This window comes from Sciurus carolinensis, chromosome 2 (assembly GCF_902686445.1).
Source record: "Sciurus carolinensis chromosome 2, mSciCar1.2, whole genome shotgun sequence".
NCBI classification, from domain to species: domain Eukaryota; kingdom Metazoa; phylum Chordata; class Mammalia; order Rodentia; family Sciuridae; genus Sciurus; species Sciurus carolinensis.
Genome location: NC_062214.1, coordinates 189,969,485 through 189,996,579, shown reverse-complemented (window position 1 = coordinate 189,996,579; position 27,095 = coordinate 189,969,485). Strand labels below are relative to the sequence as shown.

At 60.6% G+C, this 27,095-nt stretch overlaps 2 protein-coding genes across 3 annotated transcripts in view; one reads left to right on the top strand and one right to left on the bottom strand.

Moving 5' to 3' along the window:
- The window catches only part of Asb2 (ankyrin repeat and SOCS box containing 2), a 36,703-nt gene extending 15,911 nt beyond the window's left edge, over positions 1-20,792 (top strand). For both annotated transcript variants that reach the window (XM_047538413.1, XM_047538414.1), the window contains 8 exons: positions 3,005-3,103; positions 5,111-5,277; positions 5,922-6,077; positions 7,728-7,973; positions 10,481-10,652; positions 16,373-16,934; positions 17,585-17,738; positions 20,111-20,792. In XM_047538413.1, coding sequence (XP_047394369.1) covers positions 3,005-3,103; positions 5,111-5,277; positions 5,922-6,077; positions 7,728-7,973; positions 10,481-10,652; positions 16,373-16,934; positions 17,585-17,738; positions 20,111-20,247 — 1,693 coding nt within the window. In that variant the 3' untranslated portion in view covers positions 20,248-20,792. The remainder of the gene's footprint in view (positions 1-3,004; positions 3,104-5,110; positions 5,278-5,921; positions 6,078-7,727; positions 7,974-10,480; positions 10,653-16,372; positions 16,935-17,584; positions 17,739-20,110) is intronic.
- Positions 20,793-24,167: 3,375 nt separating this feature from the next.
- Fam181a (family with sequence similarity 181 member A) lies at positions 24,168-26,485 on the bottom strand. Its single transcript, XM_047538415.1, has 2 exons — positions 26,215-26,485; positions 24,168-25,511 (listed from the first exon to the last, which is right to left on the bottom strand). Exon 2 carries the CDS (start codon positions 25,422-25,424, stop codon positions 24,561-24,563), a length of 864 nt encoding a protein of 287 aa, XP_047394371.1. The 5' UTR covers positions 25,425-25,511; positions 26,215-26,485; the 3' UTR covers positions 24,168-24,560.
- Positions 26,486-27,095: the final 610 nt, after the last annotated feature.

The following is a 27,095-nucleotide window of genomic DNA, read 5'->3' as shown; positions in this document are numbered from 1 at the left end:
GTCGACGGAATCTAGAAAAGAACGGAATCCTAGAAAAGAAAGTCAGATCAGCACCCCCACCCAAATAGCGGCTCCTGTTTAAGGTCATTTTCCAGTTGGCTTCGCCCCTACCACAGTGTGGCCGGACAAGGCCTGAAACACACACAGGGGGGACTTGCCAAACTTTGGCCCCCGAGGGCTCCCTGAGAGGCAGGCCTAGTTCTGACAGCAAGCAGGGCGCAGGCGCCACGCAGGCCCATGCAGAGGCCACCCAGGGGTCCAGGAAGCTGGGTCCTTGTGGTCTTTAAACGTCTTCATTTTATTTAAGGCCACATTTCTAAGAAAAAGGAGGAAACCAGGAAGCAGGAACTTGCTTGGGCTGCTGTGCGCACAGCCACCAACTCAGCCAGACCACCCGCACTCCCCGCATGCTCACGTAGGCCAGGTGTGCCCGCACCTGCGTGGCTTCTGCACTGGGCCTGGAGGATGAAGGCCAGGGGCACGTGGGGACCCGGCAGGGAGGCTCAGCCGGGGTGCTTGTCAGTGTCAGAGGGAGACGGGTCCCACCTGGGCCCCTTCCAGGTCATGACCCGCAGCCACATCCCGCCCACCAGGCTAGGTTCCTCTCAGCCCTGGTGACTCAGCCCGGTGGTTTGCTCTGCTGGGAATTCCCCTGCCCTGGGAGGGAAGCGTGGCCTCCAGCCTTCGACCAAAAGAGTTTGAGACCCAACTGGGGCCTGGACTCCCTTCCAGCCTGGGGTTCACAGGTCTGTGGCTCTGGGTAGCTGTCCCGCCTGACCCCCAAACCAAGTTAATGCCCCCTGATTTTAGCACTTCCCAAACGAGCCTTCCTGTCTTGATCTCAGTCCGGTCCTGTAGTTCTGTGCTCGTGTCTGTCCTGGTCTCCCGCCCTGCTGGCCTCTGATCCACAGAAAGATGTGCCCTAGTGATCTGCATCCTTAGCCCATCTGGGACCAAGCCAGAGCTGGGAAATCTATGTTGAATGGGACTCAGTTTATCTGTTTCCTCATCTGCAAAATGGAAACAGTGTACCTGGGCCTCCATCAGAGTTGGTGAGGACAGAACCGAGGCGAGCTTGGAAAGGCTGCGGGAACACGGGTCCTGCACGGTGTCGGGGCTTCGCTGCCTCCATCCACCTCCACTCCCTGCTGCGGGCCCCTCTTGCTATTGTTATTGGGTGGAGTGAGGTCCCAGTTTCAGGACAGCATGGTGGGGGTTTGCCGGTGCTTCTCATCCTGCTAAAAACACTCTAGCAATCGGAAGAGACTGGAGGCCAAGCACACCCAGGAAGCCCCGGGCTTGTCAAGGGCACAGGGCTGCTGAATGCAGAGGCAGCCTGGCTCTGGGCTCTGTCACCTGCCCAGGTCAGCAGCAAGTGCAGGCAACAGCAGGCCCAGCAGCTCTCAGGCCCTGTGGAGCGAGGCTGGGGGCCAGAGCCTGCACCGGACTGTGGCCCTGGGTTTGCGTGACACACTGAGCTTCTCTGCTGTCCTGCAAGTAGTGGGGACAGGAAGCCTCCATCTGGCCCTGTGCCCCCACCCTGCACTCTGCACATGAGGAAACTGAGACACAGGGAGGGAAGGGGCTGTGTTCACAGTCAGGGTATGTCCGTGCCCAGCCACGGGGCAGAGGGGACAGGCAGGGACAGGCAGATGCTGGAGGAGGGGCGGCTTAGGGCCCAGCTGAGCCTGGTTCTGTCCACCTTGCTGATGTGCGTGACCCCAGCCAGCTTCCTCCTCTGTGAAGGTGGCCACTGGGCACCCACCTCTAGGGTCAGTGAGAGAACCCGGCAAGGGTCCTGCTGGGCCTGCCGAGGGTGCTAACGCAGAGAAGGAAGGTAGAGGAAAGGACGGGACAGGAGGCTCTGCGGGGCCCCGGCTGGCCTCCCCTCTGCCCACTGGCTCCTTGGCACTGTGGTCAGGCCCTGCTGAAGGGTCCACAGAATCTGCAGGTCCTATCCTGTCCTGGGGAGTGTGGGCCCTTCTCAGGGCCACCACCACAGTGCCCCAAGGGGAGCCAGTCACAGAAGTGATGCCCTCCCCAGTCCCTCAGGCAGCCCTCCCCCAGGTGTTCAGACGATACCCAGGGTGCCAGGACTGACCCCCGGAAGGGGTGAGCAGGGGCCCCTTCCCCGTTCTCACAGCCCCAGGTCAGCCCGGGTCATGGAGTGACTGCCACACCTTCCAGACCTCTGCCCTTCTGTCAGCCTGATGCGGTGGGGAAACTGAGACTCCGAGAGGTGACCTGTGGTCAAGGGGACGGCTGGCTGGCTGGTGGAGCCCCTGCATTTCACACAGGTCCCCAGTGCAGGCTCGCCAGCCCTCCAGACAGGGGCTGCTTTTGCACGCCTTTATAGAGGGGAAGTAAGCCCCCGAGAAGGTGGACCGTCCCAGGCCACCAGCTGCAGTTCCCCGGGTTTGAACCTGTTCGGTCAGCCTCCAAGCCCCATCCCAGATGACCTCCTGTGGCCTCTGGGCGTCTAGCCCCTGACCCTGGCATGATCTTTTCCTGATGAGCCCACACAGTTGGGGTGAAGGGCACACCTGGCCTGACTTCTCAGCCTGGTCCCCTGGCCCCTCGTCTTCCCACGAATCTCTTGCTCACATGCTCCATGGGGACCTGCCTGGCCGGCTCCCAGGCCCCTTTCAACCTAGGACCTGTGCCGACCACTTGTCACCTCCTCCGGGGCAAAGAACGTCACCTTGCTTCCTATCTGCCGCCCTCGTGGTTGGCTGGGGAGGGGGATGGCGGGAGGGGGGTGAGGTTAACCTCACTGTTGTCTTATATGGTCATTTAAATCTCCCAGGGCTTCCTCCAAGGGCCAAAAATAATCCGGAGACACAGCAGCTGTGTCCAGCACACAGAGAGGACCGGCCATCTGCTTTGGTTCAGAGCCCTGTGTCTGCCTGTCACTCAGCCTCCCGTCCGTCCTGCCTCCAGCCATGACCCGCTTCTCCTATGCAGAGTACTTTTCCCTCTTTCATTCCTGCTCTGCTCCCTCCAGGTCCTCAGCGCCTCCCGAGAGCCCCCCGGCCCGGGCCCCCATGGGTCTGTTCCAAGGGGTCATGCAGAAATACAACAGCCTCAAGACCTCCCAGCTGGCGTAAGTGCCCCCTGCCTGGCCCCCGCACCAGCGCCAAGCTCGCACCTCCAACTGGGGTGGCAGGGAAGGTGGGGAGGGGTGCAGGTCTGAAGCCCCAGGAAGACACAGGACACCCTGGCACACCCCATGGGAACCTGCTGCTCCTTCTGAGCTGGGCTCGGTGGCCACAGGCTGCTGTCCTCCAGGAACTGGCCCCCTGACTGTGTTTGGGATGGATCTTCCCGAGACACCCCCAGAATGGGACGTGGGCTGGAGGAACCGGCAGGGCTCTGAATCTGAGGCCCCAGCAGGAGGGGGACCAGGGAGATGACCTCAGAACCCGAGTCCCAGAGGAGCAGGGAGGGGGAGCCCAGGAGTCAGCCGCACCTTCTGTCTGTCACCCCGTCTCACCTTCCGCTGTCACCTCCGGGGTCCGTCTGAGCACATCCCAAGCACCCGGAGCTGCAGCTTCTGTTTGCTTTGCTGTCTTCCTTCACGTGCCAGGTGCTGAAATCCAGAACTCGTCTGAGCCGCAGGAGGGGTACTGTTGGCCTGGCCCTGGGCACTGGGCTGGAGGGGTCCTTGGAAGGTCCATAGCTTGTCTTCTTGCCCTCTGCGCACCCCTGGTAGAAGCCCCTTAAAGCAAAAGAGAGGCGCCGGCACTGGTACCCACATTTCTGGGCTCAGAGGAGGCAGCTGGCCAGCGGGCAGCTTCTCCTCCCGAGCCTCTCTGGGCTGGCCACCCGCCGTTCCCGGGTGCCCTGGGAGGGTTTGGCAGTTTGGAAAAGAGAAACCCAGCTCTGTTCTCCAGCACAATTGCCACTTCCTGCCTGTCTGCCAGAGAGGGGCTGTCCCTTCTGAGTTCTCCCTCTCTGGAGGACAGGGTTGGGAAGACAAAGTGACCTCTGGGGTCCAGTCCAGCTTGCTAGTCTCTGGTGACCTAACATCCCAGCAGCTGCCCCACTCGGGCAGGGGCCTTGTCTGAGCTCACAGAGAGGCCCTCCGTGTCTCACTGAGGGCTCGAAGGACCTCGACCGCCCCTGGAGAGACCTGTGAGACCCGTGCTGGGCAGCAGGTCCTGGGGCTCGCTGTGCCCCTTCACTGAGGCCAGGAGCCGAGCTGGCCCTCCCTTTCACTTCAGAGAGCCACACACCCCACTGGGACTTCTCCTGAGGCCAACGGGGGGCTGCTCTGTCCTCACCTAAGTGGACTCATCAGGTGGCACTGACAGTGTGGCTGGGGACTCAGGACTTACCCGGTCAGCTTCCCACTGTCCTTGCTGGGTCTCTAGCTCAGCCAGGGCCTGAGGCGATTCATAATGCAGAGGCTGAGAGGGGCTCCCGCGGGAGGAGCTCCAGGAGGGGCCAGGCGGGCGCTGGAGACCCTCAGAGCCCATTGGGCGTGGCGGGCATTGTAGGCCCAAGGCTGGCCTCCCGCTTCACCTGCTCCATCTGGGGAATGGGGCTGTTTATACAGAACCCTCCCCAGAAGAGCAAGGGGGGTCACGCCATGGTGGCCCTCACTCAGTGACCGAGTGAGTGAGTGAACAGTGACCTCAATAAGCCAAGCAGGTGTTCTCTCCTCAGCCCTGGGATCTTTGTGAAGATCCTAGAAGTATTCGTTTCTCAGCAGCTAGATGTAGGAAGGAGGGTAAAGACAGGAGCCAGCAGAGGCCGTGAAGACCTCAGGGCTGCACTGCGCCTTCTCGGAGGCACTGGCAGCTTAGAAAGGCCCTGCAGGTGCCAGGCTTGGTGGACAGGGCGGCGCATTCAGAGGCTGCAACCCTCCGGGGCTCATCCCTGGAGGCCGGCACTCTGCTTGCGTCCTCTTGGTAGAAGGGGTCTTGGTAAAAACTAGCTTCGGCCACAGAAAGCACAGGGGCGGAGGGGACCCCTGATTCCCCTGCAGCGCTGGGCTGCAGGGACTCAGCCCCTGTCCCAGAACCAGCTGGGACCAGCGGGACGGAGGGACCCTGCACTCAGCGCTGCCTCTGGCTGCGTCTGAGGACGGCTGCTTCCGCTCTTGCAGGCCTGAGGACCCCGTGCTGAAGGCCATCAGAGAAGGCGACGAGGAGGGCTTGCAGGCCATGATCAAGGACGGGAAGAACCTGGCGGAGCCCAACAAGGAGGGCTGGCTGCCGCTGCACGAGGCTGCCTACTACGGCCAGCTGGGCTGCCTGAAGGTCCTGCAGCGAGGTGAGGGGGCGCGGCCGCCAGAGGGGGGGAAGGGAGGCGCAGCAGTCCCCACCCCACCCCGCTGCCCTCTCACCAGGCCTCCCAGGACCCGGGAGCCTGATTCCTAGAAAAGGAATGAGGGAGGACTGACTTTGGGGAGAGCCTCTGCCAGCGTGTTCCAGAATGTTCCAGGGGCTGATTTGGTACGGAAAACTCTGCAGCTGTGCCCCTGCTCTGCCAAGCCTGCCTCTCACCGACGGTGGGGCCCCAGCCTCCTCTCTGAGCCCGTCTTTCTCCTGAGCCAGATTCAGAGGGGGTCACACCTGCAGGCAGGTGTCACCTCTGCCCTCAAGCAGCCCAGACCCCCGAAAGCCCACCACACTCAGAGAGACGCTGCGGGAGAAGCTGGGTTTCCCATGACAGCAGGTGGGAGCGCAGGAAGGACAGGCCTATTGCAGGGGGTGAGGGGCCTTCACCCAGGGAAGGCTTCCCAGAGGAGGTGGCGTCTGAGCCCTCTTCATGACCAGGCGGCAGGAGCAGTCCTGAGGTCATTTGGGGTCCACGAATTTCAGGGTGCCGTGTGCACCTGTCCCTGGAAGGCAGGACACAGGAGGCTGTGCGCGAGGGTGCCTGCCCTCTCACGAGCTCCCCGCCTCCCTCCCCAGCGTACCCCGGGGCCCTGGACCAGCGCACCCTGCAGGAGGAGACGGCCCTGTACCTGGCCACGTGCAGGGCACACCTGGACTGCGTGCTCTCGCTGCTCCAGGCCGGGGCAGAGCCTGACATTTCCAACAAGTCCCGAGAGACGCCGCTCTACAAAGGTAAGCCGCGGGTGGCCAGAAGCTGGGTGGACAGCCACGCCGCACGCTTCCCGAGGGCGAGGCCCCTCAGCATCCACTCTGAAGGGGGCAGACCTCTCTGGGCTGCATCGTTTACACAAGTGAACATTCAAGGGCTTGGAGTGGAGAAGACAGGGCCATGCCTGTGCATCTGCCCAGGAATGGGCTCCAACCCAGCAGGGGCAACGAAGATGGGGCAGGAGGCGTGGGGGGGAGGGGGCGAGGGGGAGGGGAGGGGAGAGGGAGGGAGGGGGACCAGAGGAGGGGCCGCCTGAGCTGAACCTGAACAGGTGGAGACTGCTGGCTGGCCAAGCAGGGGCCAGCTCAGGCAGAGGCAGGGCAGTATGAGGAGAGGGCCTCCAGGATGTGTGTTCAAGAAAAGTAAATCCTCCGGGCACAGAGTCGTGAAGCAAGTTGCCCAGATCACACAGCCAGCAAGGGGTGGATCTGGGACCTCAGCTCAGGGAGCGGGTGCCAACAGTGCGCTCTGAGCCTCTGCATTCCGGAGCATCGAGCACTCAGGGACGCACTTACACAATCAGCTGGTCTTGCAAGACTGACGGGCCCTGTGCGTTAAGTGCGGACCCGGACTTCCCACATGCTGGCGTGAGGCTCTGGGAACGTTCTGTGGGCGGCAGGGAACTAGGTAGGGGGTAACTGGCTCTGCTGTGGACCCACAGTGGAGTGCCCTTCCTGGGGCCTGTGGGACCTAGGTGGGCTCCATCGCTGTCACCAGGAGCTGGGAAGTCACAGGCAGAAGCTTGCCCTGTCCTGCCCTAGGCCAGCCCCTCGCTATCGCCTCAAGGGCCCCCTGGCCCTCCCAGCATCTTCCCAGGAAGCCCTGGCCATCTGTCTATGAAGGAAACCGAGGCTGAGAGGCAGGCAGCACGGTAGTCCCTCAACACTCAACGGGCAGCCCCCGTTCCCCTCTCCAGCTCTGACCCAGGGCGCCCCGGCCATCGGTGTGGACAAGCACAGGGCGACCCCAGCATCACCCACTCCTCCATGGTGAGAACTGTGGCCAGAGCCAAGGGGGCGTGTGGAGTCCAAAGACAGGAGCGGCTTCAGAGGAAGGTTCAGACAGGCTGAGGGAGACACGCGTCACCCCAAACTAAACGAGGGACTTTGAGGGCAAGGCTGGAGCAGGAACAGGACGCTGGCCCATCCTCATCTAGAAAGGTTCTCCTAGCCTTGGGGATGTGGGGGACCCATGCAGGTAACCCTGGAAGGGGAGATGAGTTAGGGACACCCTGAAATATTCTAGGGCACAGATTCCAGACCTGACTCCCTGGGTTTAATTCTGCCGCTTACTATCTGTGTGACCTAGGGCAAGTCACTTACCCTCTCTGTGCCTCCCCTTCCTCAGGGGCGAAGGGGACAACAATATTGCAATCCGTAAGCGTAGCGGGGAGGATTGAGCTAGTTGATCGTGGACACGCCCCAGGCTTTATTGCTAACGTCAGCGTTCCTTTCAGTTGTACATCCTGGGTTCAGGGCAGGGACTGGGATTTAGCACAGATGCAGTGGATCTTGGTTGACGAACGGCTGGTGAATGAATGAGTGAGTGGACACACTCGCTGGCCGGGTCCTGCCCGGGGGCCCCATGGCCGTCTTGCTTCTCCCTGGGCACAGCCTGTGAGCGCAAGAACGCAGAGGCCGTGAGGATCCTGGTGCGGCACAACGCAGACACCAACCACCGCTGCAACCGCGGCTGGACGGCGCTGCACGAGTCGGTCTCCCGCAACGACCTGGAGGTCATGGAGATCCTGGTGGGCGGAGGGGCCAAGGTGGAGTCCAAGAACGCCTACGGCATCACCCCGCTGTTCGTGGCCGCACAGAGTGGGCAGCTGGAGGCCCTGAGGTTCCTGGCCAAGCACGGTGAGTGGCCCAGGCTCCTGCTGGGAAGGACCTCAGGGAGGAGCGGGAGTGGGGACAAGGTGGGCGTCATCTAGCGGACACGCTGGGGCCCAGCGGCCGTGTGCCCGGGGAGGGCGGTGTTAGGAAGGACTCTGAGGCTGAGTCTAAGTCCCGTGGGGTCCACTGGTGATATCCGCAGTCAGGCACAGCACGGCGGGGTGACACTTGCCACCTCGGCTCCCGCACACCCACCCTGTTTTACAAACGAGGACTCGGGCCTAGAAAGGGGAGGTGAATTACCTTTAGTCACGTGGCCAGATTAGTTGTAGAACTAGGCAGACTCTCGGACTCCTGACACCCCCAGCCTGCTCTTTCCACCATGTCACGCTTTCAGGCCAGAAAAGAACTTCAGACGACACTGAGGTCACCTTCTCATTTGGCAGGTGATGAAGCCAAGGACCAGGATGGGAAAATGATTTGTCTCAGGCCACACAGCAAATTAGAGGCAGAGCTGGGACTTGAACCCAGGTTCTCTGACCTCTTTACCTTAATGAGAGAAAAATTGTAGAGAGAGAAACTAAAACAATTCCGCCTACGTTAGGAAGTCCCTGAGACCTTGGCCGAGGCTCTTTTGGTCATGAAGTTTTGTATTCCCAACTCCCCAAGAACACCTGTGCAGTCTTCTCTCCAAGGGTCGAAATCCTCCCCCGAGGGCCCTCCACAGACAGGCCGGAGGCTCTGCAGACCCTGCGGCTGGCCTGGAATGTTTGCTGGGCACCTGCTGGGCACTCTGCTTAGCAAGGACGAAGAATAAGTCCCTGGAGGTTTTCCCCAAGGGCCCCCCTGCCCCGCCCGTGAGCTCCGCAGTGTCCTGTTCCATTTAAGACGCAGGAGAGTGGGCGTGAAGAGGTTAAATGACGGTCCCGGGTCCCAGTCAGAGCCTGGATTCTGACCCGAGTCCATCTGACACTCAACTTAGACTCACCACAGCACAGCAGCAGCCTGCAAGGGTTGTCACAGCCCGGCCCGAGTCCAGGGGAGGTCCCCTCCTCAGCACGTGCCTGAGCGGTCGGGAAAACAGACACCAGGCACTTCCCCACAGCCAGGGACGAATCTGGACAGACCAACGTGAGAACAAAGGGACGCAGGCAGGGTCCTCGAAGCCCAGGCCAAGAGGCCGGGCGAAGGGCAGGGTGCTCAGTGGGGGAGGGTGAGCCTGCTAACTCCAAACATCTGCCCAGGTGTCCTGCTGACAGAGCTCAGGGTCTGTCCCCTCGGTGGGCTGAGTCCATGTCTCATTCCAAATATTTTTCTTGTGCGAGCAGGCGGCTTCGCCGGCCAGGTCCAGGCCTTCCAGGGTGCCTGGCTTTGAGGGCCCGACAGCACACTAGCGGGGCCTGTGGGCTCTCCCTCAGCAGGGAGGGCAAAAGCAGGCTCTGCTCGGGACCCTCGTCCTGGACGGTGGGCATTTCTGGGCACCTCCTCTGCCAGATCTGTGCTTCGAGCTTGATTTACATGAACGAATTTACCTCCTGCAGTGACCAGAGAGAGGGGGATTTTTATTCCTGGTCCACGGATGGTAAACTGAGGCTCCTAAAGGCTCCCTGAGGCCACAGAGCTTGGAGACCTTGACCCAGAAACTCAAGCTGGTCCTCGTCTGTCACCAAAGCCTGCCCTCTTTCCACTGGATCACAGAAGGGCCCCACTATCATTGCAAACAAAGTCACCAGAAAGCCTGAGATAAGCAGAGCGTGCGGGGAGGCAGCTGTGGCTCACACAGGCCTCTGATCTCAGCCCCCGACTGGTCACAGCCCTCGCAGGGCCACCTCCCTCCAGAACATGGAGAGACTGACAAACCCTCTTTTTGCCAAGAAATCATGTGCATCGCAGTTCTGCCCCTCACCCCAGGAGATGCGGAGGGGTGGGAGGTTGTGCTGAAGGCAGACGCCGCCCGCCCAGTCCCTGCTCCTGCCAGCAGGGCTCAGTGATTTCTTTGGAAGAGAGAGAAAGTCATTTCTCTCTTATTTCTGGCAGAGAAAAAACAAATGTCAATAAAGTCATTAGGGATTCCCTTTCTGAGAAGCTCTGCTCAGCGGGACGGTGAGGCCTCTCTCAGGGCAGAGCCGTGGCCTCTTAGGCAGAGGGAGGGTTACGAGGATGGGCTCTGCCTAGGACCACCAGCTTCAAGTTCAGCCCACACGTCTGAGCCAGGCCGGGGCAGAGTGCCTGGATTCCCTGCCCTGGAGCGTTCCTGCCTCTAACGCGGAACTAAGACCAGCACTGAGCTCCTACCCCACGGTAGATTCAGAGAGGTGCTCAGTCCATGCACCCTTAAGGCCGCAGTCCGCTCTGCCAGGCCTCCGCCAGGTTGGCAGTCAGAAAGTTGCCCAGGGGTGCCGGGGTGGTCCAGAGCCCACTCCTCCTCCCTGCCATGGTCGTGGCTTTGGCATAGCAGCACCTGCGTGCGGTGGGCACCACGTTGACCCATGGTCACCCTGATCACTCCAGACCTGCTTCCCTTTCACCAGGCGCTGACATCAACACGCAGGCAAGTGACAGCGCGTCGGCCCTGTACGAGGCCTGCAAGAACGAGCACGAGGAGGTGGTGGAGTTCCTGCTGTCCCAGGGCGCCGACGCCAACAAGGCCAACAAGGACGGGCTGCTCCCGCTGCACATCGCCGCCAAGAAGGGCAGCTACAGGTCAGCCGGCCCTGCGCCCCCGCCTGGCACACGTGCCGGGAAGGCTGCCGGGGAGGCCGGGAGCGGTCACCCGCTTCCAGGGTCCACCCAGAGGACCGGGGCAGGAGAGGTGGTGTGGAGGGCACCCTTCCGGCAGAAGGAGGAAACCTCTGCCTATTGGCAGGCAGGCAGTGAACACCTGGAACAGCTGCCGCAGTGGCAAGAGCTCTGTGGGACGCTCCGCCAGGACTGGGCGTCAGAAGCGTCTTTGATGCTTTCAGTCACTTGGCGAGATGGATACTGTTACCATCTCTGCTTCTCAGATGAGGAAGCCAAGACACAGAGAGGAGGAGTGACTTGCTCAAGGTCACACAGCTTGTAGGTGGCAGGAAGTCACCTGCTCCAAATGTCACGTCCCCAGGAATTCCTCCCAGAGGGCCGGTAGAGTCTGAACTAGTGAATATTTCTGGGGGATGCAGAGGTACCCTGCCAGTTAGCAAGCATGCAGGCAGTGCCTCCTACCATCCCCGTGGTACCGAGGCCACTTTCTGTGCCATGGGCACAGAGACCAAGATGAGAGAAGCTTACGCTCTCAGGGAGCAATTTGGCAGGAGGGAAGGTGGACACACACTCACGCACACGCACACCCATGCACACGCACACCCATGCACAGATTCATGACATAATGCGGGAACTTGCAGAGCTAAGCTGCTGGGGTCCTCGTGGACAGAGCTGTCATGGCTGAGCTGAGGTGTGCTGAGGCGGCCCGTGCTGGCTCCCGTGAGCCTACTGTGCGCACCTCTTCCCAATCCACGTTCATCAGTCTAGCATTGGTAGCTAAAATCGGCCACAGTGGGAGTTTTTACCCCAGAGTTGTTGATGGAGGCTATAGATCAGCTCCTTCTCCCTGTGTCCCCCACCCCAGCCCACCAAACAGCCAGTTGTTGAGCATTTACCCACAATGCTCTGTGTTGGGAAAGACCCCACCCGGGAGGGGAGGGGAGGGGAGGCTCCTGCTGCCCTTGAAGGAAGGACTGGGCTGGGGAATTCCCCAGGTGGAGTGTGCTTCCCATGTGGGCCTCAAAACTGCCTCTGGGAGGCAGGTCCACCTCCATTCCCGTTTTATAAGTCAGGAGACTGAGGCCTGGGTGGGCAAGGGACTTGCCCCAGCCACAGCCAGGGCTGGGACTGAAACCCGCAGGTGAGGCACCTTCCATGGCTGGTGTTTCCTCAACGGAGGCCCTTCATGGCCTTTCTTCCTGACTTTAGACACATTCTCATTGCTAAATATTTTTCTTTAATTAAATTGTTTACTTAAGTGAATTTATTTTAAAAGCAAACATTTATCATACTAATATAGTGGAAAATGATCAGTTTACAAGCAATAAAAAAAATATTTCCACCTGAAGTCCCATCTCGTGGGGCCAGGTGGCTTTGGGCAACACACCCGGGTCTTCCGGGCAGGGAGAAGAAAGAGAAGAACAGAGTGTGTGTGAGGGGGTATTTACTGACTTCAGGAAGGCCGAGGCGGGTGGGAGCAGGGGTCTGGCGCCCCAGAGGCAGAAACAAAGATGCCATGAGGCGGGGCTGACCCTCCGAGCCCCGTACCTTCCCCGCAGGCCACCTGCATACCTAACACGTGTCTTGAAGGCTGCCCAACAAGGGGTTGAAGCTGGTGCCCAGCAGCCTCTGCCACCTGGCAGGGCCCGCGGCCAGCCAGCCTGGGCTTCTCACCACACCCGGCATGCAGCATTACAGGCCCTCTCCACAGCCGCCTCCCATAGGCTGCTTGGGGATTTGATGTGACATTCCATAGGCATTCCACAGCCAGCCACCTGCCAAAACCCCCTGCCGTCTCTCGCCCATTGCCGGAATGCAGAGCCAGGGCCTGGGGCTGTCCGCCAGATGTGCCTGCTCTTCACACACTTAACAGGAGGGTGTGACACTCGGCTGAGGAAGAAGCTTTAAGACCCCAAGGTCCTAGTCACCTCAAGGGTGAACTTTTCCTTACTTCTAGTTTGGCAAAGACAGCTTGTGGAATTAAAGATCAACACCAAAGACAGATTTATTAAGAAACCGTGTTAGACAAGAGCAGATCCCCTAAGGGTACCCCAGAAAGCCGTGGTTCTCCGGAGTAGCTGCACAGGGGTCCCCTGCGTCTCTGCCAACCCTGACGCCTGGGCCCCGTCCTCAGAGGCACTGGGGTAGCCAGTCTGGGCTTCAGCTGGGACTTTGGGCTTTCCCAAAGCTGCCCAGCTAGTCTTCCTTTGCAGCCTGGGGAGAGAACCAGGATCTTTGCATCTCTTTTACGGCCAATACAAACTATAAACTCTCATTTGAGGCTTCGCTCTGACCTCTTGCTTTTAAATATTCTTTCTTTCGTACCCACATCCTGGCCGACTGTCACGGCAGCTCAGCAGTGTTGGTGGCAGAACCACCTGGGGGCGGCTGCTTCCCACAGGAAAGCCAAGTTCACCTGTCAAACTCACAGTGAGTGCTGACAAAGGTCAGACCACATGACCTGGTGACCCAGAGCCCTTGTCGGGCTTGATGCAGCCGGGCTGGGGCTGCCTTTGGGATCCCAGCCCCCACTGCCTCCTGAATGCCTACTGTGTGCTGATCACACAGCGTGTCAGATCTTGCTGTGCCCCCCAGATTAGCCTTGGCGGAAGAGATTATTAAATTGTTTTGTGAGCTGGGTGTTGCAACTCCACCTTGCTGGGTTGTTAGGAAGAATCCATACTTGGCTCTCAGGGTCATTTTAGGGTTAAGCAAGGTAAATGTATAAAGCCATCAGAAGAAATGCTCAGCAGTATGATGATCGTAACTATTTGGGAGAGTGAAGTGTTCACAGCCTGAGGGGCTCGAGAAAAGGTAGCCGCAGCTGTCACCATTGGCACCGTCATCATTTTTCTTGTGGTCCAGTGCCCATCTGTTATAAGCGAGGTTCAGAGAGGTTAAGTGACATGGCTGGGTTGGCGCAGTGCTGAGCGGCAGAGCTGGCTGGACCACCCAGGCCCCCTGATTCTGGGCTTCATGCTTTCTGCGCTGCCCAAGCTGGACCCCACCCTACTAAAAACAGCCTGCTTAGACCCAAAGCCATTCCCTGATCCTGGGCTGGACTCAGGCAAGACACAGAGCCCAGGACAGGCGGCCTGTGAAGGCTGCAGCCTTGGGCAACTAGAACCCTTGGCAAGGATCAGGGCCGGGGGCCAGGAGAGTGGGGTTCTGTTGGGGGGGCAGTCACAGAACAAGGCCTAGTTGTCTGGACTGCAGATCAGAGCGCCCAGCAGCAGGGTTGCTGCACCTGAACCTTGGATACAGCCCCGAGCAGGGCTGTTCTGGGCTCAGGCCTTTGCCGACGGAGCTGAGCTGGGAGGCGCAGTCAGGCCAGGCCTCCCAGACACCGAGCGTTCCATGGGCCACGGTCGCCACTGTTTCTCTCCATTAAGGTAGCATTTGAGTGACAGCATGCTAATCCTAGGACTTACCCCTGGGAAAGGTAGGCTGACCCCAGCCTGATGCTTGGGGTCATCCCCTTACTTTCCTGCCCTCTGTGATTCACAAAGCGGGCTGGGGACAGGACTGGCCATGCACAGTGGGCTGCCCACGGAGGCCCTCTCCACAGTGAGGAGGACACCATGGAAAGGCCCAGCTGCCGGACACCTCCATTCCGCCCTGGTTTGCCCTCCGCCTTCTGCCCGACCTTTGCCCCCACCACCGTGCCTAGGCCTAGCTTCACCCTCCAGGAAATGGAGGGCTGCCCATCCTACCAGGAACCGCACGTTTACCTCCTGGCTGGCGAAGTCCTGCAGAAGCGCACGACAGTCAGATGATTCACTGTGTTGTTGCGATAAGGCTTCTGGGACCCGAGGTGGCATCCCAGCACCTTCCCACATTCCCGCCACCTCCCCTTGGTTCTGCAGGGCTTGCTGGGGACCAGCCGAGGCCCGCTGGGGATCGCAGTGCAGCAGGCCAGCAGCCCCAGGGGCAGCCCCTGTCCCTGCTCGTCCCGGGTCTGGGCCTGTTACGGCTGTTACGGAGCATTTGTTGGCCATGGCCATGGTCCAGGGCGAGGCCCTGGCCCTGCCTTTGACCAGCACCTCTGCAGAGCAAGGTCAGGTCTCCAAAGTCTGCACAAATAAAAATTAGGAGGCAATTAGCCCCCCAGGGTGTGTGAATTTTCTTTTGAGGTTTTAGAGGCAGATTTTAGCCAAACACAGTGTCACTGACAATAATAATACTTTCCACTGAGATCCCAGCAGGAGGCTGCTGGCATCGGGTATCCAGGAAGCCAGAGGGATTCCCTGTGCCAGGAGTAGGAGAGGCGTGGGAACCAGCCTGGTGGCACCTGCTCCCCCCGCCACCACCACCTCCCTGGAACCGCATGCAGGGCTATGAGGTCACCTGTCAGCAGGGATTGGACAGATTAGGGTCTGGAATCGTGCCGGTGGCAGGAGCTTGTTCTAGGGGAGAGTAGGGGTTTAAGGGAAGAGTGCCAAGTCAAGGGGTCCTGAGGTTGAGCCCCGAGAGCTGTTGCATGACATTTATTAAGCTCTCTGAGTCACATCTGTTCAAAAGAAGGCCACAGTCTGCTCTGGCCACCCCACAGGGCTTCAGTGAAGGCAAATGAGGCAGACAAGTTAACTCTTTGTGAAGATCAAAACCCGTGATATATCAGCTGTCAGTTTGATTGCTCTACCAGAAGTAGGGCAGTGGTTAAGAGTGTGTGGCCTCAGGGATCAGACAGCCTGGGTTCGAATTCTGGGTCCATCACTACCTGGCTGTGTAACCTTGGGGAAGTCACATACCCTCTCTGGGCTTCCATCTCCTCATCTTTAAAATGAGGATTAAAAATAGTGCCACCTCAAAGGGCTATTGGGAAAACTTCATAGTTAAAGGAGGCAGAGGCTAAGATCAGTGCCTGAGTCCCAGTGCAGGGAGCACCAGTTTCAGCAGGGACCCCGTTGGCTCCCCAGGTCAAAGGCAAGCAGGGAGAAACTAGGCATTGAATCTCCTAGTAGAGCATGGAAGGATCTCGGCACACAGCTGGCTAACCAGCCTGGGACAGGAGAGGTTGGGACCAGATAAATGTGTTCTCTCCTGCCCCTAGGACCCCTTAGCTTCACCAAGGCCCTGGGGCAACAAGACAGGGATGCAGGACAGTTCAACCCGGAGCCGGAGGAGGGCACAAATCCCGGTTTGCCTCCTCTGTATGGTCCCCTGAACCTCTCTGAGCCTTGACTTTCCTCATTTGCAGAGCGGGAATGAGGAGACAAGCCCTGCGCCCCAGACACACAGGAACTTTACCATTAGGCTCTGCTGCCTCCTGCAGGGCGCAGCCTGGATATTCACTAGGTTTGGGGGCTTCCAGTCAATTCCTCCAGATTATTGAGCTAGGAATGGGTAACCCCTGTCCTTTAGCCTGACACAAGTCAGTGGGAGGTTCCTGAAGCCAGTCTAGCCTGGCTGAGATTTTTAAGAACCCAGATTTAGGAGGTCAAGGATTCTGGGTTTGAAGCCCAGCTCCACCCCTTCCTAGCTGTGAATTCGAGAAGGTGGTTGAAGCTCTCTGAGCCTCAGTTTCCTTATCTATAAAATGGGGACAGTGAGAGACAAACCCCTGTCCTGCAAAGTGGTAGTCATGAACCTGACTGCCACTCGGTGCCCACTGCTGGCGGGTTGCCCCCACCGGCCGGCCACCCAATGACCCACAAACGCCCTGCCCTGACCGCCTGCAGAATCGTGCAAATGCTGCTGCCAGTGACAAGCCGAACGCGCGTGCGCCGGAGCGGCATCAGCCCGCTGCACCTGGCGGCAGAGCGAAACCACGACGTGGTGCTGGAGGCTTTGCTGGATGCGCGCTTCGACGTGAACGCGCCGCTGGCGCCCGAGCGCGCGCGCCTCTATGAGGACCGACGCAGCTCCGCGCTCTACTTCGCGGTGGTCAACAATAACGTGTATGCCACCGAGCTGCTGCTGCTGGCCGGCGCCGACCCCAACCGCGACATCATCAACCCACTGCTGGTGGCCATCCGCCACGGCTGCCTGCGCACCATGCAGCTGCTGCTGGACCACGGTGCCAACATCGACGCCTACATCACCACGCACCCCACCGCCTTCCCCGCCACCATCATGTTCGCCATGAAGTGCCTGTCGCTGCTCAAGTTCCTCATGGACCTCGGTTGCAATGGCGAGCCCTGCTTCTCCTGCCTGTACGGCAACGGGCCGCACCCGCCCGCCCCTGCGCGCTCTGGCAGGTTCTACGAGGCGCCCACGGACAAGGAGCCCAGCGTGGTCCAGGTGCGCAGGCCTCGAGGGCGGGGGTGGTCTGCAGGTCCCTGCGCTTTGGAGGTGGTGGAGCCAGGTGTCAGCGGTGTAGAGTCATGGTTAACACACTTTGGCGGGAGTGCGGACAGGGGCGGCAGAGCTGGGAGGCCAGTGAGCTTGGGAAGGCAGCCTGGGTTCGTGGTCAGCGCGCTTTGGTGATGGTGGGGACTAGTGGTTACACGCTTTGGAGGAAGCGTAAACTTGTAGTTAGCACACTTTAGAGGCGGTGGGTTGGGTGGTTAGCACCTTCAGGGGCAGCAGAACTTACTTGGTGGGTCACCTGAATGATGAAGTCCTTATTTAGTTCTGCTGTGTTGGGAAAGTTAAGGAAACAGCAGTGGAGCTCGGGAGTGGACCAGCTGACACTCACGTCCTGTGGACTTGCACCTGGAATGTGATGTTAGCGGGCAGGACCCAGAAGGGTGCAGCCCAGCAGGGTGGTGGAAGGTTAGGAGGGGAGAAAGGCCGTGTCCCAGAGGCAGGCGCTGTCCGTGCGTGGCTTAACACTCAGGCTGTAAAATGAAAAGGAAGTGAGCAGCCACTCTGTCGTAATGGCTAATGGCCAGCATTTGTGGGCTGCCTCCTGGCCTCAGGGTCCCGCCTGAAGACGTGCTCCCTTTCAGTTCTGCGAGGTCCTGTCTGCGCCCGAGGTGAGCCGCTGGGCGGGGCCCATCATCGACGTCCTCCTGGACTACGTGGGCAACGTGCAGCTCTGCTCCCGGCTGAAGGAGCACATCGACAGCTTCGAGGACTGGGCCATCATCAAGGAGAAGGCAGGTAGGAGCCGCTGCTGCCGCCGCTGGCAGGTCCCCTGCCCAGTGCCAAGGCCCGGCCTCAGGGAATGTGACTGCCACTAAGGGGTAGTGCCAGGCTCCGTGCTGTGCCACCTGGCACCTGCAGTGCGTCACTGGTGCTTCCTTAGGTGATAAATGAGGAAACCAAGCCTCAGAGAGATGTCACCTGGGCCAAAGTCACACCACTAGGTAGCAGCAGGCCTGGGATTCAAACCCAGGTCTGGCCAACCTCCCTCCGTGCTGTCTGAAGCATTCTGGCCTTCCGAGGAGAGCTGTGGAGCCTGTTGTCCACATTCTGGGCCCCGAGAGGCCATGTGACAGGTGGAAGAGAGGATGGGCGGGGCATGTCAAAGTGGGTGGCGCACATGAGCACTGGGCCCCTTGCCAGAGAGGCTGCTTGGAAGCAGCAGCCTGGTGGCCCCAGGCGCTGCATTCCCCTGGCTGCTCACTGGGGCCAGTGCTGCTGGCCCACATATCACCTGTGGCACAGGCCTGGCCATGGAGGCAGACCCCTCAGCCCCGAGCCCGCCTTACCAGCGACAGGCAGGGATTGTGGCCAGAGGAGGTTGAGGTTGGGCAGCTCACTGCCCAGCCCAGTCCCTCCCAGCCCTGGCACAGGGAAGCCGGGTTTGGCCACTGTCCAGCTCATGTGTACAGTGTAGATGGGTCAGCCTGCCTCCTCAGACCAGGGAGGCCAGACTCCTTCTTAGGCAGGATGGACTCACCTGGGCGGGTGAGGTGTCACAAGCGTGTTGCTAATGCCACAGGGCCAGCCACATCATCTGCACAGAGGAGTTCCAGCTACCCCAGGGCTGTCTGGGGCTCTGAGAGGTTCAGTCCTCCCTCTGGCCAGGTGCCTGTCAATCAGGTAACACGGTCTGACCTCCAGCAGGCTATGTCCCCCGTATAACTGCTGCAAGGTCCCTGACACTACTCCCCAGGTTCCTCCTTGGTCCCCGCCCCTCCTTGAACCCAAACTGACTGTAGTGTTTTTTGTTAGCACAGCTGCCTGGAAAGCACTTGAGTTGATGTCTCTGATAAAGCTAGTGGGGCAGCGCAAGGGAGGGTGCCATCGACCCAGCCGCTCACCAGGCACAGCTCTGATGTTCAACAGACCTTCCCTGACTGTTGAGTAACTGGCAGCTGGCACCACGGCCCCTGGCCACTAGAGGGTGGAGCAGTCCGTGTCTAGACGCAGGCCCCACTGGCTGTGTCCCCTCCTGCTGCCCTCCTGCCTTCCCCAGGGAGGGGCAGTGTCTCAGAACTAAGCCACGTCCGGGACACCGTGGGAGACCTTTGGTGCACGTTCACCCACGGGGGACCTGACGCTCTAAACCAGCACCTCTTTGCTTCAGGACCACCTTCCCTGCAAAATGCTCCCTGCCTGCTTTTGTGTTGGAGCTTCTGATGCTGACTTATTATTCAGGAAAGGAGGGTGGAAGTGGTTCACTCTCGGGGTTCCTTCGTGTTCTGTACCCCCAGTGCCTTTTCTTCCCTCCCCAGCTCTCCATCCTGTGGAGAGCGGAGGGCGCTGGGTAGGCCAGATAGACCGCAGTGGTGCTTGGCACCTGGCTGGGCCGCACTCAGCCACAGCCACCTCCCACCCTCCCTGCCTGTCACACCCCACACCCCACACCCCCCACGACTGGCCATGGCCCTGGGCTGGCACCTGCTGTCTTCCCTACTTGGAATGCCCTCGCCTCCTTCCCCACCTGGCCACCTGATGTGGAACTCTCCCTGTGACTCCTGGGCCACCCACGGGCCTGGCGGGGCGAAGGGGCCCAGCGAGTGCTTGCTAATGATGCAATGACATTCTTTGATTTGACAAACTCCTTCCCCGTGCCCAAATAAATAAATTGACCCATTACTAGGTGCATGGTCCCTTCCCGGCCTCTCCCCACCCCGCCTCCCAGCTGAGAACCTGCTGCAGGAGGCCTTCCAGGGAGCCTGGGGGGCAGCTGAACTCTGTGTGGGGGCACCTAAGAGGTCAAGCTCTCTGACACCTCTGCGGTGGCTATTTGGGGGCCCAGGTTGTATGAAGAGGAAGGAGCACAGGACAAGGGAGATGCCAGCGTTGGTCCCAGAGCGTCCCAGGCAAGGCCCGGAGCCTCACCGAGCCTCAGTTTCCTCAATGGGTGCAGCAGTGCTCACCCTGCTGGCTTCCCGGGGCAGTGCTGATCCATGCAGGTGACAGTGGGAAGGTGCCTTGCCAGGTCTCTCCAGTTGCAGGGACTGGGGGTCAGAGGCAGATACCCGAGCCCTCAGCCGTGCCAGCCGAGGCCTTCCCCTGGGCCTGGGTCACGGATGCACAGCTGTGTCCATCCCACCTGGCATCTCTTTCCCTCCTTTTTCCAGAACCCCCAAGACCTCTGGCTCACCTTTGCCGGCTGCGGGTTCGAAAGGCTATTGGCAAGTACCGTATCAGACTCCTGGACACGTTGCCGCTCCCCGGAAGGCTGATCAGATACCTGAAGTACGAGAACACACAGTAACGGGCCTGCGAGGCAGGAGTGGCCCCTCACACGTTTTCTCCAAGTCTCAGGACAGTGGTGACCCCACATCCAGGGGCATCTGGGGCAGGACAAGGCTGCAGGCTGCCTCCCTCTCGGCTGGGGCAGTGACTGTGACTGCCGGGTCTGTGCCCAAGCTTGGCCCAGAGCAGAGAGCACAGTACCCGAGTCAGAGAAGAATCATTTGTCTCCAAACTGTTGAGTAGAGCCCAGACCTTCTCTGCCATCGGCCATGAGTGGCAGACTCCGTCCTGGAAGCAGGATAGAACCTGAGGTGGTCTGGGGAAGGCGGGGGTCCCGGGAGCCCCCGGTCTCCACCTGGACTGTGCTGGAGGACTCCTAGGCACAAGTTTGCCTCTCTGGGATGGGATGACCTCGCTTCAGAGCATTCCCCATGCCCCCACACACTCTGTGAAACCCCCCATTTGACCTTAGCCTCTGACCTTTCTCCCTTAGGGGCCAGGACCAGGGTGGGGGACCCTCGGTCTGGAGGGCTTCACTGAGTACAATAAACACTGCACATTTGACACCCTGTCCAGCAACGTCCCTTTCACCAGACTCCCCTGAGGCCTGCAGTCCCCAGCCCTGCTCCAGGCAGTGTTGGGGACAGGACACATGGACCCTGAACATGCGACCCAATGAGGTGTGTCTTTCACTGACTAGCTGACCCACGGCCCAGCTGGTCTTCCTGTCCTGTTCAGTCACCATGGGAATGGAGCTTCATCAGGAGCAGGGTGTCTGTGCCTGCAGGTCTCCTGACCCTGGGGCTGTGACTCTCCTGCTCCCCTATTTTGTGACAGAAGTTGAGAAAGGAAAACACACCCATGGCGGGTGCTGCAGCCGACGAGCCGGAGGGCGGGCTCAGCCCTCACAAAGGCACCTGCGAGCGCGCACCCCGCTCTCCTGTGGCCTGTGGGGTCGGCCAGACAGCTACTGCCGTCCGGTTTTCGGGCGAGAGAACTGAGGCCCGCCACTGGCCACTGTCCTGGGGTTTTCTCATGGATCTCTGGGCTGAGAACTGGCAGCCCCGCTTCCGTGGGAGGAGTTCCAGTAGCTCCTCAGCATTCTCTGCACCTGTGATTGAATCCTCCCGACTCTGGGCCACTCTGCAGCCACACCAGAGCAGGCACCTTCCAGAGCCCGAGAATGGCCCAGGCTGGTATCTGGCGAGAACTTTGGCAAGGCCAGGGCTAGTTCTTGGCCTCTGGAAAGGAAGCTGCTAAGCCCGTGGGCCAGCACGGGCCAGCCCAGTTTGGCTAGCTCCCCTGGTGAGCTATGATGGCCCCTGGTGGCCTCACTGGCTCTGACACAGAGGTGTCCACTGAGTCGGTAAATCCAGTGTCTGTGTGAAGAGAAGCACACTTCACAGCCACCGGTCAGATGGTGCCCAGCCACGTCTTGCTCAGGCCCTCGTGGTACTGTTAGGAGACAGGCCCAGGTGGGCAAGGGACTTGCCTGGGTACACACAGCAAGTCCCTGAGGCCCCATGCTCCCTTGCTGGAAGAAACGCTTGCATCTCCCGCACTGGGGATATCAGTAAGGCTCAGCCCACGGGAACCCTGATTGGAAGAGGCCTTACTGACCCACCGCCAGAGGAGGACGTTTAACCTCAGATGACTGTTGCTCAGGTGACCAGAAGAGGGACAGGTGGAGGGGCGAGGCTATCACAGCCAGGCTGAGTTGCTGGACTGCACGTGGACAGGTTGCTGCACTGCGGGGACCATCCCGTCCCAGAGAATCCTGACAGGCAGGAGCCCTGAGTCTGCCTGCTGAGAGGTCCAGGTCCTGGTGGACAGGGCACTGGTCTGAGATGAGGCCGCAGTACCTGGGTGGGATGGTGGGGCCTGGAGCTCAGCCACCGAGCTCAGTGTAGTCCCCGATTGGAGGAGTTTGGTCCCCTGGGCCGGGATACACCAGGGTCACCTTTGTCCATGCACGGGTAATAGCTCTGGTCAGTGTCTCCCCAAGGGCCCTGCCCCTTCCTCCCCTGCTCCCCATGGTCCATCGGCCAAGGCCTGGCCTGGGGCCTGCTCCAGTGGGTCATTCCAGTTGCTTGGTGCTCCAGTGATGTCCTGAGCTCCACATGTTGGCCTTCTCTCCTTCAGAAGAGCTCACAGCCATGCCCTCTGCCGAAGCTGCCAATCCCCCGCCATGCCACCTGGCTCAGGAGGGTTTTCAGCCTCAGAGAGGTCACACAGCGTCACAGAACGCTGACCACCCTGGAAGACAGGCAGCAATTCCGCCGAGCAGGACCACGCTGAGCCTGCTGCTGGGGCTTCGGGGCTGAGCAGGCAGGAGCCGCTGGCTGGCCCCGATTCACTCACGCACAGCTTCCCCAGGTGGACACTGGTGTGTCCCCAGCTTCTTTCCATGCGGGGGCTCACGGCGCCATGGGCTGTTGTCCAGTCTATCTCAGAAATGAAGCTTCCTGACTTTCAAATGCACAAATCTGCAGGGATCCCCTGGGAAAGTTGAGCCCCAGCAGGGACAGTCTGGTCAGCCGAGAACCCAGGCAGGAGTGGGCTCGGGCAGCACTCTGGAGTGTGGCTGGTTGCATGGTCACAGACACCACCCGTTAAGTGTGAGGGGGACTTGTGGTCACTATAGCTTCTAAGGATCTGTGTAGTGCAGTGTACCAGGCCTGTGATCCATCTCATCTTTTGGATGAGGACATTTCAACACAGAGAGATTGAGTAACTTGCCCAATATCACACAGCTGGTAGGTGGCAGGGTTGGAATGCAAGCATTTAACCCCTTGCTCTATGGTGAGGGGTGGTGACCGAGGCACAGACAGGTTTCAGAAGGCATGATGACACATGGGAACAAAGGAAAGCACATGGCTCATCCTGGCCCCTTCGCCTTCTTTGAGACCAGGTGGTCTGGGGCTGAGGGTCCAGGCTGAGGACCTCCCACCTCCCACATGCCAGATAATTACTCAGAGAAACTTGGCCCCTGTCTTGCCAGTACCTATGGCTCTGAAGTCTTCTGAGACCATCAGATATAAACCACCAGGACCCCTGCTTCCCAGTGACTCAGCTACCCCACCACAGGCCTCCTGGAGGAAAGCCAGGCAGGGACGGAAGGGCCCTATGCAGGCCCTACTCCTGGAGCGTGCTGGCCCGAGACTCTGAAACCATATGGGGGCCCCTGACCTAGTCCCGGGTGCTGCAGACGAGGAGGTTGAAGCTGGCCGGGCTTAGCTCATCCCGATCATACTGCTGAGAAGCCACGGTCGCCTCTGGACCCGACACCCAGCTGGTTTTGAGGAACCTGTTTGATCAACTGAAAGCCCCGTATCCTGAAGGCCCAGGTCTGCCCGCCACAGGATGGTGGCCAGGGCAGCAGAGGATCCTGGGCCGTGAGCAGGGGGCTCTGCCACTCGAGCCCTATCAGCCAGGGCCACCTGGCGCCACTGGTGCCCCCTCTGTGCTGGCCCACACAGAAGCCATGCGGTCCATGGACAGGTGACCATGGAGAGCCATCAGCAGGTACCTGAGGCATTTGCTAGAGTTTACCACCTTGCTGTTTGTTTGGGGTTTTGCTGGTTTTTGTCTTTTGGTTTTTTTGCTGTGGACGTGGATCAAGAGACAGTGCTTCCCAACGGGTCAGTTTGGTCACATCACCTGTTTTGTCCACAAGGGGCTCTGCTGTCGGGCCAATTTCTCTGGCCATGAGACGGGCACACAGAGGCCTTCTGGGTGGGTTCCTGCCCCCGCGCCCCGCCTCCTTTGCACTGATCTGCAGCCCCAGGGCCCATCCCCAGACTCTGCGGCGGAGGCTTTGTGCCGCTCCAGCCTCCGGCTGCTGGCCTCCACGGGCAGCCCTCCGCCCCGGCACAGCCAGGGCTTCCCAGGCCTGGGGACCCCTGAGCTCACAACACCCACGATGTGGAAACTGCAGAAGAAACGCCTTTATTCTTTCAACCTTCCTAATATTTACAAAGAACAAACAGAACAACAACTGAGGTTGGCTCGCAGTGGGAGGCAGCTGGACAGGTGTGTAACTGGCATCTGGGAGCCGGTGGGCAAGGGCCCGTGGTCAGCGCGGGTCACGGGATGATCTGCTGGGCTGGACGGGGAGGGGCCAGCCGAGCCTGCCCCACAGCTGCCAGGGCTGCGGGGCCTGGCTGGTGACTGCCTGAGAAGCCCCCAACCCAGTGCTGCCCTTCCCCACGCACACAAAGGGGAGGGCTGTTGGAATGCCAAGAGGCCAGGCCACTGCCCAGCCCCTCCTCCCGAGGGGAGCTCGCCGGGGCCCCTGGTATCGGAGGCGGGGCCAAGTCCCTCCCAGCCCAGCTAGAGGTAGCCGAAGACGTTGAAGACGGGTGGGGGCACGGCCGGCTTAGTGGGGATGGGCTTCAGAACCACGGGTCTGTGCACCTTCTGCCCCGGGCCTTCCGCGTCCTTGCAGAAGTGACCCAGCTCCCCGGGCGGAGCCGGGCTCTTCCTCCACAGGCACAGACCAGGGACCTGGCTGGGAGGCAGGGCCCCTGGAGGGCCTGGGTAGATGGGCTGTCCATGGTACTGGAAGGGGCAGCAGCTCCAGGCATCCACACGGCCCACCAGGGAGACCCCGGGCATCTTGAGGGGCTCCTTGTCAGCCAGCACCCTTGGGGACATGGGCACCGGGGCCGTCTCCGGCCCCAAGGACTCCAGGCCCTTGCAACTTTTCTTACTCTCATAGGGAGGTCCCTCCCTGGGGCCCAGTCCCCCCTCCAGCCCCACAGGATAGCTGTGGGTGGGCCTCGGCTCTTCCCAGAAGGAAGCGGGCAGCTGTCTTTTCCTCATGGGCACCTGGCCAGGCTTGGCAGCGTCTGGACTCTGCCCCTGGAGGGTCTGCTCCTCCCTGAAGGGGTTCCCCAGAGCCTTCTCCTTGCAGCCTCCACCCCCACCAGGGTTGGCGTCAGGGCCAGGATGGAGGGGCAGCCTCCCGGGCCGGTCTTCGGGCCCCCTTTTCAGGTGGGGCTCAGCGGCCCTGCCGGGAAGGCCCCTCGGGAGCCGCGAGTACTTCTGGGAGAAGCGCTTGAGCTGCTTCTGCAGGTACTTGCGGTGGTCCACAGAGCGGCGGCAGGGCGCGGACTTGTCCAGGGCCGCCTTGATGTCACTGGAGGCCAGGTTCACGAAGTTCAGCAACATCTTCACGTCACTGTCCGACGCCATCACCAGGGGGCCACTGCCTGGGGCTTTCCATGAAGAGAGTGGACTCTGCTGGCGGCTGGCGGCTCCAAGGAGGGGCACAGAGCTGACCTGGGGGACAGGACAGGCCGTTGGAGTCTCTCTAAGCAGCCGCACCCAACCTTGCCCACAGGCCACCCACGCTGGACGCAGAGTGTCCCCGCTCCGGCACCCCTCTGCCCGCAGCAGAGCCCTGGGCAATGGCACAGGGTTCCTAAGGCTAAGCATTTCCTGAGCTTCTGGGATGGCATGGGCACTGAGGGGCTCAGTGAGCCCTCGGGAGTCTGCTGCCCTCTTCTTGCATCTGAAGTTCAGAGAGGTCAAGCCACTTGCCCAAGGTGACCAGCTACAAGTGGCACCACTGGGGCGGCTGTCCCCGCCTGCCGAACTCCCCCACCACCCGCTGCCAAAGAGCTGCGCTCGCCATCCAGCGAGGGTTTGCTTGTGCAGGGAGGGCGAGCCCCGCACTTTAAAGAAGGCCAAGCCCCCTCCCTCCCGGGGTGGCCGCCCCCTCCCACCACCCCGCCCCCTCCTCAGGCCCACGCTCCACCCCCAACTCTCACGCAGGACCAGGCAGGACCCCTGTCTGGCACGTAATCGAGACCTGCCTTGCGGGCTCATCTCAGGCTGCGGGCAGCAGGGGCTCCCCCGCAGAAGCATCTGCAGCGATTTCATGCCTGCGGCCACCACCCACGCGCTGCGCCCCTCCCCCAGGCCCCCGCCTGCCCCACGCCCCCACCCCGTCGGGCCAGAGCCGCTGGGCCTCCACACTGACCGAAGGTGCGGACCGGGCCCGCCAAGGCGGCCCGGCAGGTTCCCCCGCAGACCTGGGGCAGGCCAGGCGGCCAGAGCTCTGCTCTGCGAGGGCGAGATGTGCAGCCCTTGAGGGGCTGAATGGAGGACAACTCCGGAGCCGGGGCCCCAGGCCAATCAGGAGCGCCTCTCCAGATACAAAGCATCCCAATCAGGCGGCGGCGCCCCGTTCCCACATTCTTTGCCGTCACAAATTGTCACCATGGGGACCATCACAAAAAAGACAGCTCCCAAATGCAATCATTTCCCGGTAAATTTCTCCCCTCCAGCCCTGCTCTGCTCGGCCTCCACGCCCCTCCTCCCCTTGACCTCGGTCCCCTGGTTTCTCGAGGGGGCTGTGTGTGCGAGTGTGTGTGCGTGCGTGTGAATGTCCAGGCCGAGGCGGGGCCAGGCCGGAGACGGCCGCAGAGCTCCCCCAAAGGCTGCAGCTGCCATGCTCCAGTGCAGACAGACAATCGGACAGGGTAAGCCGGGCGGGCCGCCTTCCCCGCTGTCCTTGAGTGTTGAGTGGCTCGCTCTCAGTCTCCGTCTTTGTCTCCCGCCCCCTCCGCCACCCTTGCCCCAGGATCCCCGGGGACGGGGCGCGGGAGGGCCTGTGGGGTCCACGGGGCACCGACGGGAAGGTGGCCGGGACGGACCCTGACGGGCGCTGGCATATCCATGGGAAGGGAGCCGGAGCCCTCAGGAATCTTGTCTTTATGTTTGCCTCCTCAATTGAGCGACACAAAGCCTCAATTGCCCATTCAGCGCGGCCCGACAAAAGGCTGGCGTGCACGGTCTCCTTGCGTTTGTAGTCAAACAGTTAGGGACTTAAATCGAGTCGTCATGATGGAGAAAGAGGTG

Bases quoted from the DNA above. Each gene is read 5' to 3' on its own strand.
- Fam181a (XM_047538415.1), bottom strand. From the start codon at position 25,424: ATGGCGTCGGACAGTGACGTGAAGATGTTGCTGAACTTCGTGAACCTG.